General features: G+C 55.6%; 1 protein-coding gene across 1 annotated transcript in view; it reads left to right on the forward strand.

Annotated features, from left to right (window-relative positions):
• Positions 1-12,468, forward strand: part of FSTL4 (follistatin like 4) — a 404,300-nt gene that overhangs the window by 266,087 nt on the left and 125,745 nt on the right. Inside the window, exons 5-6 of the mRNA XM_082725661.1 lie at positions 8,512-8,705; positions 12,185-12,308. Of these exons, the coding sequence (XP_082581787.1) occupies positions 8,512-8,705; positions 12,185-12,308 (318 nt within the window). The remainder of the gene's footprint in view (positions 1-8,511; positions 8,706-12,184; positions 12,309-12,468) is intronic.

The following is a 12,468-nucleotide window of genomic DNA, read 5'->3' on the forward strand; positions in this document are numbered from 1 at the left end:
TTTCAGAACTCTGTGGCTTGGTCATCACCAAAAGCAATACTACATCGTTTTAGCAAAAGACTGTCTTCAAAATAAACCCATTGGTTTTGGCATTTATTGTTAATTGAATTTTCTCAGAAATGGCAGCAGAAAGATAGTTAATGTTCATGAATTTACATCGACTTAAACATCTGTTCCTCTTAAGCTAAACTCCAGTAAAGTTATGGCGGCTCATAAATTAGATCTGGGAGTAAAATGCTTCTTGCTCTTTGCACAGCTTAGTGATTTCAAAATAGATCTCAAAAAGACACATCGTCACCGAGACACATGTACCACAGCCACGCTCCGCCGTGATGTTGCTGCCAGATGACAAAGTCAAGTTTTTGCTTTGGTGGTTGCAGCTTTGTTGGGTGTCAGTGACATTACTTAGCAGGCAGGCTGGGGACAGTGTGGGAAGTAGGGCTGCCAATGGGTGGGGTCAGGGGACAGTCTGCCCATGAGCAGATACAACAGCAGCCAAAGTTACAGGCACGTCCAGCCTCTCCCTTGGGGTTCCCACATGAGGGTCTCAGGATCCAGGCCTAGGGGCCAGGCCACCCTGCCAGGTCCAGGAGGGGCTAGCATCCAGTGAAGGTGGCTCGAGGGTATGACTGACCACCGTGCAGTTGGTGAAGGAAAGGCCTGGGTGTGGTTCAGGCAGGCAGAGGCCACAGCCCACACGCTGGTGTCCCTGAGCAGTCCATGGCCCTCTCCCCAGCACTCCCTTCCTTCCCATCTCCCTGTCCCTTAGCCCACACCCATCCCTGAAAGGATTGCTGGTTTAGTGGCAAAGTAGTTCCTTCATGTCAAGTCATCTGTCCTGAGCTCCCCTGTCCAATAAAGTTGGGCTTTATAGGGGACTCCTGAAGTGCAGGGCTGCCCCAGTGACGGATAGCCATCAAGGGGTGTGGTCTTCACAGTGGCCTTGGATCCCCCCACGGAGACCCCCCCAACAAGCCACCTGAGAAGAAAGCACAGCAGGGCCCCAGGGTCAGCTCTGTGCTTGCTTACTGACCAGAACCCTAGGATGGCATTGGATGGCATCCCAAGTGGTGCCGTGGCAAAATTCTCCCACAAACCTCCCTGTCTGAGCTGCTATTCCAGGCAGGGGTTCCCCCCACCTACCCACTGGGCTTCTTCTCAGCACTGTCCAGGCCCATCCTGACCAGCAAAGGCAGGATAAGGATGCAGAAACTTACATTAGCCCCCGCTCCGGCTCCAGAGGGAGCTGGGTGTGTCCCCCTACCCCGAGGTGACTCGGAGGGGCCACCTCTGTGCACCCTCATGTCCGGCAGGGCACCTGTCCCCTGTGGCTCCCCACTGCCAGGCTGGTCATGCCAGACTTCAGTCTGTGGGGCCACCACTGCGGGCTGGCAGGTGTGGGGGCATGCCAGTGGATGAGAGAGGGTCCACACCCCCTGGCTAGGGCAGGGCAGTTTGGATATTGGACGCCAATGAGCATGGCTTCACATACCACTGCTGGAGCTGCCCCTCACCCCCTCCCACAGGAGCTAGGGGGACAGATGACACAGGCTCCCAGCCCCTCCACCCCCTAGAGTTCCAGGCCTCAGTCACTCTGGCTAAGGGGGCTAAGATTGTCCTCTCCTCTGGGCAGGGCTGCCACCGTTTTCTAACCCCACCGGCTGTGCCCATCCACCCAGGGTTCCATGGTCATCCACGCAACAGGCATTCCGTGAGCGCCTTCTGCATGCAGGTGCTGGGGCCAGGTGCTGGGCACGCACTGCATTAGGGCAAGACCCTGGCCTTGAGGGGCTTCCACTTCCGCTGGGCAGCCTAACAGTCAACTGTGAATGGATAGGAACGGAGAGTGAGGCTGGACAGAGTGTAGCAATAGAGAAATGGGGGCAGCACACAGGGGAGCTCTTCACACAGGGCGGCATGTTGGGGAAAAAGGCCAAAGGACTTGGTGAAGGAATGGTGGGGGGTGAGGGAAGAAGAGAGGCAGCCAAGGCTGGCCCCTACATCGCCCTCACCACTCTCCCCTCCTCCCTGGTGCCAGGTGTCTCCAGCCCACACCCTCACCTGCCTGCAGGTGCCTCCTATGTCTAGGATGGGCTTCCCTTGGGGGCCTTGGCCACATGGCCTGTCCCTCACTGTTTGTTAGGATCTGAGCTCCCCGCTGCCTGGGTGGTATCTCCCCCCGCCTCCAGCCCACATCTCGCAGACCTGCTTCCCTTGAGTCTTTGGAGCCCCCAGCACTACCCACACCTGGAACGGGAAGATTCACCTGCCTCAGAGTGACGATGGTCCCTTTGAGGCCCGGCCAGAAGGGGCATGGGTGGCTAATGGAATATTCACAATGTCTCCCTTGCTTCCCTTTGTTCTGCACTAGAAAAGTGTTCCTTTGATGGACATTTAATTCCAGAGGCTGCTACCTGCTTCCTATCTCTCTTTGCTCAAAAAATTAAATGCGGATGTGCCCGTGCTCCAGCTATAATAATCTCCCTCGGTGGGGAGGGAGTGTGGCTGGAATGGGAGAACATTAGAATCTTCACAGAGGGACAATTATTGAAGGAACTAGATTAATGAGGTGTCATAACAACTTAGCTAGATCTGTGGCTGACCTTTCTCATGGAGAATGGGCTTGATAAATGTAGTTCATTACCAAGTTCTGACATGAAAATAGGATCACACTCTGGGCTCCTCAGCAAGCTGATCAATATTTTATCAGCCAAAGCAGGCCTGGTCCGGGAGCAGGAGGAGCCCCCCATACCTGAACTGGCAGGAAGCCTGGGGCCAGGGCTCAGGGCCGCCCCAGTGGCCACAACACAAAGAGGGCCCCTGGGCTGGCAGGAAAGTGGCTGGCCTCGGGCTGCTCATCTCTGTCAGGCTGACCGGGACATAAGCTTCCCTCCCCAAGGGGCCCCAGAGCAGGAGTGTCTGTGGGTGGTAGGAAAGGGGAAAGGAAATCTTCTGTCAGTGGCCACCTGTGCCAGGCCTTGGACGTTGATGAGGGGGTTAGTGACAAACAAGCCTTGCCCCAGCTCCCTCTGTGACATCAGGCCTGCTTGCCTCAAGAACCCCTCAGGCCTGGCTGACTACATGGGCTTTACAGAGTCCTTTTACGTTTCCTTTCATGTCATGACCGTGGATGATAGTGAGAGATTATTACTGCCCCCATTCTGCGGGAGCAAGTGGACATGGGAAGGGTGGGGAATGAACACCTTTCCTTGGGTCTCATAGCTAGCCGAGGCAGAACCAGATGGTCTCCTGACTTCCCGTCCAGTGCTCTGTCCAGCCTCGTGATGACCATCGTTGATGGGGTTGGCATCAGCAGCCTATGATGAAGTCACATGCAAGGTTGTTACAGGGTGGTCCCGTCGTCCCGGCTTCCTTACGAGACAGTCTGTCCTGAAGCCATTAAGACTCAGTTGTCACCCATATTCCCTGATTAACTCATTCAACAAGCATTTCACAGAGCTTAGTGCTGCACATGTGACTGTTCGGTCTAGTCCCGCCTGCCTAGAACCTGCAGGGCCGTGAGGGGGATATGACAGACGCTAACACCCCATCCAGATTCCCTCAGCCAACCCCTGAGTTTGTGTGTGGCTTTGGGAGACAGCTGCCCATGACCCTGACGGACAGCATCCAACCTCAGATCCCTACATCTTCATCCTCCTGCAGGCCTCAGGAGTGTGCTCCGTCCTCATGTGGGGAGTTCAGAAGCACTGGATGGGCTGGTGGGTAGTGTGCCTGAAGCAATCCTTGGCCAGCAAGGAATGGATGTTGGCAGAAGAGTGCCCCGCACCCTCACACCTGAGTGGAGCGGCTCAGAGGCCTGTTGGACACAGTCTCTTGAAGGTTCCACGGCACCAAGCTCTAGCCGCCCACACTGTCATCCCATCCTTTGTTGGCTTTCCCCCTCTCCGATCTCATTTCCCTCTTCCTCCATGCATTGCTTAGGGCCATCTCCAAGCATACTACTCAGTCTAGGTCCTTGCCGCATGGGCTGCTCTGCAGGAGTCCAGATCCCAACCTAAAAGGACAGGCCTCACAAAAAGCGATCCTCACTGGGCTGAGAGTAGAGAGCCGGAGGCAGGGAGGCTGCCCTGTGTGTGCAAGGGGGGGAGCAAGGCTTCCCCACAGAGGAGGCTGAGCTGGGCCCTGAAGAAAGCAGAAAGAAGAGGAGGGGAGAGAGTCTGCAAGAAGGCCCCAAGAGAGGTGTGCATGGGCTGTGGTCAGAGCTCCATGAGCTTATGGGTCTAGAAGAGACCTCCCTGGAACTCTCCAAGCCTCATGATAGGCTTTGACCCAGCCAAGACCACCCTTATTGGTGACACAAACCTCTCTTTACCTGGAAACCACCAAGACTAAGAGGAAACATTTAAGTGACTTTCCCAGCATATGGAGAGAAATGTCTGTGGGCAAACTGTGTCCATCCCACTCGTGCATACAACAGGTCCCCTCCACATCCCAGCTCTGCCGAGCAGGAGCCCTGCTCAGCAGCCCCTGCTGAGCTGGCTGAGGCCCAGACCCCAACATTATGTGCAAGCATCCTGCTCTCCAGAGTTCTCTCTGGAAGTCCGAGGAGCTGTGGATCGGTTAGTGGGGAAGTTGAATTCTACTCCAGGCTGACCTGCACAAGCAGCAGGAACCGGCCCTCATGCAGGGCTGCCAGGAAGGACTGGCCTTTGCCATTCTCACCATCATCACAGTCAGCACACACGGGGACCTTGGGAGAGGGTTGGGGTCCCCAGGCCTCTGCCATGCCCCCTCCAGGGACCTTCCCTCCAAAGGGCCGAGGGTCTAGAGGGCCAAAGATAAAGCCTGGACTCTGCCCTACTTCAGAGACAGGTGATCCCTCTCACCCCATGGGACCCAGGCCCAGCCCAAACAGGGGCAGAGATGCTAGAAGCAGTGATGTCTCATCAGGGGCCAGGAGAGTGAAGGATAAGACCCCTACGTAGAGATTTGGGTGAAGAGCATTCCAGATGGAGGGGGGGTGAACGCCGAGCCGTGGGCAGGAGCACGCTCTGGTGGCTGGTCTGTCCTTCCACATGCCCACCTCTTCACATCCCCTGTGTGGGCTTGCTGGGTGGGGGTAAGGGGTGAGCCGGCTAAAGATAAGAACCCAACCCTGGGGTATTGACACTCCCCTGTCAATGAGTGAGGGAAAGAAGATCAGAAAGCAGAGGTTGCCTGGGCCAGGCCTCGGGCCCTGTGAGGCAGATGAGGGCCAGCCAGGGGCTCAGCATCCTGGCGCAGAGGGCTCTGCTTCAGCCCATGCCAAGCACTGGGAGGGCTTTTCTTTCTTTATATTCATCTGTGCTTTGCAAACATTCTTTGATGGACACCTATTTCTTTCTATAAGACAACTGTTTCCAACTGGCAGCAGCACGGACAGACTTTAGCTGAAGGCCAGACCTAGCAGATCCACAAATGCCCATGGTTCCCCCTCGAGGAGCCCCTCCCATCTGCCCCCATGGTGACACCAGGGGACGGGAAGGAAAAAACAAACTGGAACTTGGTAAGCTGTCACTCATAGAGGCCTTGCTAGGTGGCTCTGCACCCTGGAAACCAAGGCCTGCCTCAAGTGGGGAGAGCTTGCCAGAGGACCGTCCTTGCTGGAGCTAGAAGCATCAAAGGGTGTCCCAGTGAGAGGGCTGGGACTTCGACTAAAATAGCCAACTCCATGGGTGCAGAAATGCCACCATTGGGTATCTTCCTTCCTGTGTTCGTGGCTCCCCAGAGCCGTAGGGACACTAGAGGACCTAAGGAACCCGGGCCAATGGCTTCATTATTTGAGGCTGAGATTAATGGAACGTGCAACTGCTTCTGGGACGAAGAAGGATTTAGGATTCCCTTCCAGGAGCCCCCTGGTTCATCTCTGGCCCCACGCACTCCAGGCATGGTGAGGGCCTTCAGTAAGGACAAAGGGACAAAGGAAGTACCTGGCATCCCACCTCACCCCACCATTCCCTCCAGCCTTGTCTCATTCCCCCTCCACACCAGCTTTCTCCAGCCACTACGCTGCTTGCTTCCGCAGGTGTCCTCCCTGCTGCGTGGTCTTCCCGCCCTGTCCTTCATCCTTCGGGGCTTATGCTGGACAGCCCTCCCCAAGGGAGGCTGCCTCCACCAAAGCCTCCTGAGCTGCCCCTATGGGGGCACCTCTGACGTCCAGGACGGGAAGCTCCGTTGGTTGTGTCCCAATGTGCCACCGACACCAGGCACAGATCTGAAAGCAAAGGCACAGCGGGTGTGGGCCTTGGCAGGGGGCAAGGCCAGGGGCCCAGAGAGCTGGCCCCTCCCCACCCTCTTCCTCCAGGTTGATCTCTAGACATATGCATACCTTCCCGACTGGGAGCTGTGTGCTGGGCAGTGCCGGGGGTGGGATGGGGGGGGTGGAGCTAGGAGCCTCTGAACTCACAGGGAACTGTAGGGATGGAAGCTGCGGAGCAGAGCAGAGCCTGGAGAGGTGGCAGCAGCCCGCCCGACGGACCCACTTCAGTGCCTTCCCTGGTCTGCCAGCATGGGAGCCCTGCCTGGGCTGCAGGCAGCTCGCGGAAGGTCTGTGCCCCATCCTGGTCTGAGGAAGGACACGCATCTGCCCATCCTCCCTCAGGGAGCCCGGCTCTGCACAGTCCCTACGGGCCCTCCCATCAGAACCTCCCTCCCCAGCCATGCTGCTCCTGTATCACATCCTGGCTTCTGCTGGGGGCTGGGGGAAATTCTGGGACAAACTCTTCTTCCCCTTACCCCAAACTGACTTTTATCCGGGCCCCAAGGAAGAAGAAAAAGCCAGCTGGCCACCACATCTACCCCGGGGCAGGAGTGGGTTTATCGTGGGACAAGGTCAGTGTCTTCAACACTGTGCACCTCTATGGACATGAGAAACGGGTTTGCACATCGGTGGCCCTTAGAGCCCCCAGGAATGGGTATCCCTCCAGGACAAAGAGGGATCTCAGCCAGGTTAGGATTATGGGAGAGCCATTCTTCTCAGCATGGAGACTCCCAGAGAGCAAATAAATTTGATTATATTGAACACAACAATTGATTTTTTTCTAAATAAACATGCAGGAGAAAATGGTAACAGACATCTGTTTCTGACGAGAATCAATTGACCCCAAATTAGAAGAAAATCTAGAAACACAAGCACAAGAAAAAGTGGTTGGGCCTCCCAGGCTTGTCTAGGGAGGGAGGGAGGAAGGGAGACAGACAGACAGACAGACAGACTCCCCCACCAGCCTTTCCCTACCAAGTAGCTCCCTACCAAGTAGCTTCCTTGTTTGTTGCTCCTCAACAAATGGAGTTTTGGTAACCAGGAAAGAGAAAGTAGCTATCATTTTACAGGCCCTGATGCAGTGCCAAGCCAGCACAGAGCCCCTTCTGTGCGTATCTTATTTAACCCCGCAGGAGCCCCATGGGGAGGGCCCTGTCCTCCCCACCTCACAGATGAAATCACCAAGGCACCGTGTCCAAGGTACACGTTCAGGCTACAGCAAAGCCAGACTCACATCCAGTGGGCTCCTGGGCCAGTGCTCTCCAGCACTGCTTCCTCTTGACTCCCCAACACTTAGCTATTACCGGGTGCCCTCCAATGGTCTTAGAACGAAGGGGAAGAGCCCCAGACCCACCAGTCCCACCCCAGCCAGCAGCCCAGGGGCCTTCAGTGGGATGGGCGCAAGGAGCTCATGCCCGTGCCCTGGGGTTCAGTGAAGCCAAGAGCCAAAAAGGCTCCCTCCCCCAGGAGGGTAGGGAGAAGACCCTAGAGGGACCACCTTGCCCTGCTGACAGCCCCACGGCCTCAGCCATATGCTGAGCCCTGGATGGAGTTCACCTTAGTTGGCCCATCAGCAACAAGGTCAACTTCATCATGTCACAGGGCATCATGGGCTGCATTTGCCAAAACACTGCCTGGTTCTGTGGCCTCCTGACAAACACGCCTGGAGAGAACGCGAAGAGTCCCAGGATGCAGCCCTTGGTTTTCATTTCTTAAAGCTTCCTTTTGTGTTTTGGTCATAGAATTGTGTACACATGTTTGTTTTAAAGTAATCCAGCTCTGGGAACGTACCTAATTAACTTAAGCAGGGCTTATTAGTCCTGTTAACTCAAATTCCCTCATCTCTGAGGCCAAGTGTTCCAAAGCAGCCTTTAAGGTGGGATTAAGGCAAAGACGAGCAATTACAGAATGGAACTGGGGCCGGCTTTCCTAAAGCCTCCGCGGGCCACACAGCTCTGGGGTGCGTTCCCCCAGACCAGCCTCCCCGATGCACCCGGCGGCTGCCCTGGGTCTGGCATATAGTAGGTGCTCAGTAAATACTGCGGGGCAAGCCGACTGGCTGCTCCCAGCTGTGTGTCCTGTGAAGCATGTGTTCTGTGTTTAGCAAATATCAAGCAGACAGGCCCCATCTCCTCAGGTGCACCCACACTGCCAACAGTAAATGCCTGAGAACTCCCCACCAGCGGGGTGGAGAACATTCTCTCCCCACCAGTGGAGGAGCCTCAAGGCAGTGACCTCCTCATCTCTTCCAGATGACCCGTGCACCGTGGCCAACTATGGCCGCCTGAAGAATGTCCTTCTGGCGCTCCAGGCCCACCGGCGGCCGCTCCCGGACAGGGACAGCAGACAGGACCCCGCCTCCCAGAAGCGCCTGCTGGTGGAATCTCTGTTCACGGACTTGGATGCCGATGGGGACGGCCGCCTCAGCAGCTCTGAGCTGGCGCAGGTGGGTCCAGCATGCACTGAACACTGAACTGGAGAGTTGTTCCATTCGGTGTGCAGATAAGGAGAACCAGGGAGAGCCGTGTGAGCAGAATCCCTTGTAACTGTCTCTCTAAAGGATGCTAAGCAGGCCTCCCTCCTGCCAGGGCCACCCTTCCCCTGGGAGTCCCAAGAGCTCATATTCAGTGCCTCTGAGAGAATCTTACAGACAAACCCATGTCAGTGTCTTCCTCCCAGCAGCCACCTTCAGCCAATATTGACAAACAAGCTTCGATGCCCTCTCGGCTTGCTGGCAAAAGACATACTTCCAAGGGGCTGGTCTCTGATGTTCTCATTAGGAAATAAGTCTCCTCTTCCTTGAGTCCTCTGCCTGCCTTAGCAGGACGTTGAAAGGAAGCTAGAGCTGAGGGCTATCACCTGGGCAGCCCCGAGTCCTCTCCTCGAGGACCTGGCCATTCTGTAGGGTCCAGATGGCCAAAGCCCAACACCCAGCCTGCTTGCGGGCAGGAAGCCCTGAGAACCGCCCCGCCCCCAACCAAGCGCTCTTCCATTTGAGTAGACTTCGGATTAGACCCGGTAGTCTGCTTCCCTCCCCAAGCACAGCATTCGTGTCCCTGTCTCCAGCTCAGAGGTGACACTGCAGCAGTGACCTTCTGCTGCAGAAAGTGAAAAAGGAGGAGACTGGGGCACCAGCCCCCTCCTGCTACAGGGAGGACCTTATTAGAAGGCCGGCAGACAGGCAGGCCAGGGAGGCCAGGGAGGCCTGCCTTCCTGCTCCCACTCTGCTGGTCTCCCCCTTATGGCCTGTAGCCACCCCCCAGGCAGGTGCCAGGAGATGCAAGGCGGGGGAGGTCAGCTTCCCCAAGTAGGCTGGTGGGATGGGGGCATCTCTTCCTCAGAGCCCATGGGATGCCCACCCAAAGGATAGATACTATGGATGAGTCCCCACCTTTGATGCCACTTTAAAGACATCCTTCCTGGAGCACAGTGACCTGAGCAAAGCTGTGGCCAGGTCAGTAGGAAGGAAGGACACGGCTGTCGAGTGCCCTAGCATTTACCAAGCATCTTCTATGTACGTGGCAATAAACGAGGCCCTTTACTTATGACATAGGAAACAGAAGAGTCCCTTACTGTGTAGTGTAATCACTAAGAACACAGACTTTCTGGTCAAGCATCCTGCGTTCAAGCCCCACCTCCGGGGTTGACTAGCTAGTGGGTGTTGGGAGACCACCTCACCTCGGTGCACCTCCGTTTCTTGCCTGTGACTGTCCCAGGGTCAGTGGGCCAATTAAAGGAGCTAAGGCACTTGAGGTGTTCTGCATGGTGCCTGGGATGTGGCACACTCAGGAGGTGGGAATGCTGGGGTCAAGGCCACCATCATTGTCTTTGTTGGTATTTCCCCTCAACCCTTTCGGCCGTCCTCTGCTGTAGGAGGCACTGCCATTATCCTCACTGTGCAGATCATTTTAGGTGAGAAAAAAAACTAAAGGCTCCAAGAAAGCACGCAACTTGCCCGAGTTGTGTTCATTGCCAAGAACGTGATGGTGCTCGGACGAGATGCCAGGGTGGCGGGGGTGGGGCGGATACACGGGCACCTGCTCTCCTCACCGCACAGGGGTCTCCCTGGGGGAGAATGGCTCCCACCAGAAGGCTCCACCCTGTCCTCCCAAAGTCTGTGATGCCAGAAAGTACCCAGAAGACCTGAGTACAGAGCAGTCACCTGGAGGCCTGGCCATGCAGGGCCCTACTCTCAAAGCCCTCTACTCCAGCTAGCCCAGAGCCAGCTTTCAGAATGTGCATTGGGAACCACAGACCCTCGGAGTCTGCTCATCCACAAGTGGGCGACACGTGCCAATCCATTGAGAGCCTGCCTCCCCGGAGGCCGCTGCCCACAGCCTCCCAGGCACACACCATTCCAGCCCTGACGGCCACCATGCCACCATTTGCAGGCATACTTGGCTCCCAGCTATGGTGAAGACCCCAAGGAGCAGGGCCAACCACCCACACATGACCCGTGCCATTCTGGGAAAAGCCCAGGCCCTGTCAGTTACAGTTACCCGAGAGAAGAACCATCTGGCAGGTCCCTGCACTAGAGACTATACAGGGAGCACCGAGAACAGGTGACTTTGGCTTGTCTGAGACAGAAGCACCTGTGGGCTCTTGCCACCAAGCTCCATGGGGCTCCCAGGTGGCCAACAGGTAGATCTTTCCTGGGCAAGTTGCTCTAACCTGGCGAAGTTGTGTCCAGAAGCACCTAAAGCCATTAACAAGCATGGTAATTGGGCTATGATTTCCTCTTTAAAATTTAATGTATTTAAAGTCCATTTCATAAGCCTGCCAAGCAGAGCCCAGCTAAAGGGGCCTTTCCGTGACACTGAATCAAAGGCGTCAAGCAAAAACGTGTCGGTCCTATGAAAAGTTAATCAATTTCCAATGCAGAAATAGACAAGGGGAAATTTCCATCTCTGCAAGATTGATTTCCGGCGTTATGGTTGATCTCCCTTTTATTGAACACTTACTTGCTGGGTGAGGGGTCATTTTTTTTAACGTTATCACATTAAATTGCCTTTAACATAGCAGGCCAAACTGAGACTGCTAAATAGAAAATGTCTCTGTCCCCCTCCCCCACCAAAATGAAATGAAATAATTTCCTTCCTTCTGAGGTTTTATTCTGAGCATTTTTCTTGTAAGAATTTAGCCCCAGACACCCAGCCTCTGGCTCCAACTGAGCAAAGGCGCCTGGAATTTCCACATAGGGTCACCTTTTGGCATGTGGCTGCACATGCTGAGGAGACCACATCCCGAGAAAAGTTCGCCAGGGTGCACCCATATCACCATGCCAGAATCCCATGGGCAGACGTTTATGGCCCTGGCAGATGGGGCAGGCAAAGGCAGGGAACACAGGCCCAGTCAGTAGAAAGGCAGCTGCCCCTTTCCGGCAGGAGGGGCACTACGGATCTGAGGTGCTGCCCTGAGATCCAGAAGGGCTGGCGAGGGGCATGGGCAGGCATGCACTGATGCAGCAGTGACCTTTCCTTGGTTCCCACACTGAGCTCACCAACTGTTTATTTGCTGAGTTGATCTAATCAGGCCCCTTCTCTGTTTCCCCATCGGTGGCATGAAGGGGTAGACCAGGGTCTTGAAGGATTGTGCCCAACTGAGAGCATCTGGGGTCTCTCTGCCCAGATAGGGAGAAAATATACCTGAAAATATACCTGAATGCCTATCCTGACTCTGCACCAACCACTGTATGACCTTGGGAAAGTCCCTGCCCTCTCTGAGTTTCATCTCTAGAATGAGAAGGTCAGGACAGAGAAAACCAGAGAGCTTGGGGTCCTCCCCGTGGCCCACAGAGCTGGACTCACCCCTCACCCCTCCCTCACGGGGCCACCGCAGGTCCTCTTGGCCTGAGCCGTCTCCCAGCCAGGCCCATAGCCCTGCCTTTACTGCCTGCTCTGACCTCATCCCTTTCCTCCCCCACAGCACGTGCTGAAGGAGCAGGATCTGGCAGATGACTTCCTGGGGTGCTCATCCGGCGACCTCCTCCAATTTGATGACTACAACAGAGATGGCTCCCTGACCCTCCACGAGCTCTACACAGCCTTCCGTAAGTCACCAGGGCGGGGTCCAGCTCTGGAGCCTGTCCTGGGTTGTCACCAGCCCTGGTTTTTTTTACGCATGAAAGCAGTTGAATTTGTTTTGCAACAAGCCTGAGCTTTAAAAACAAGGTGGAGGAGCATGGGTGGGGAGAGGGAGTGCTTGCTTCT

This window comes from Mustela nivalis, assembly GCF_964662115.1.
Source record: "Mustela nivalis genome assembly, chromosome: 3".
NCBI lineage: Eukaryota > Metazoa > Chordata > Mammalia > Carnivora > Mustelidae > Mustela > Mustela nivalis.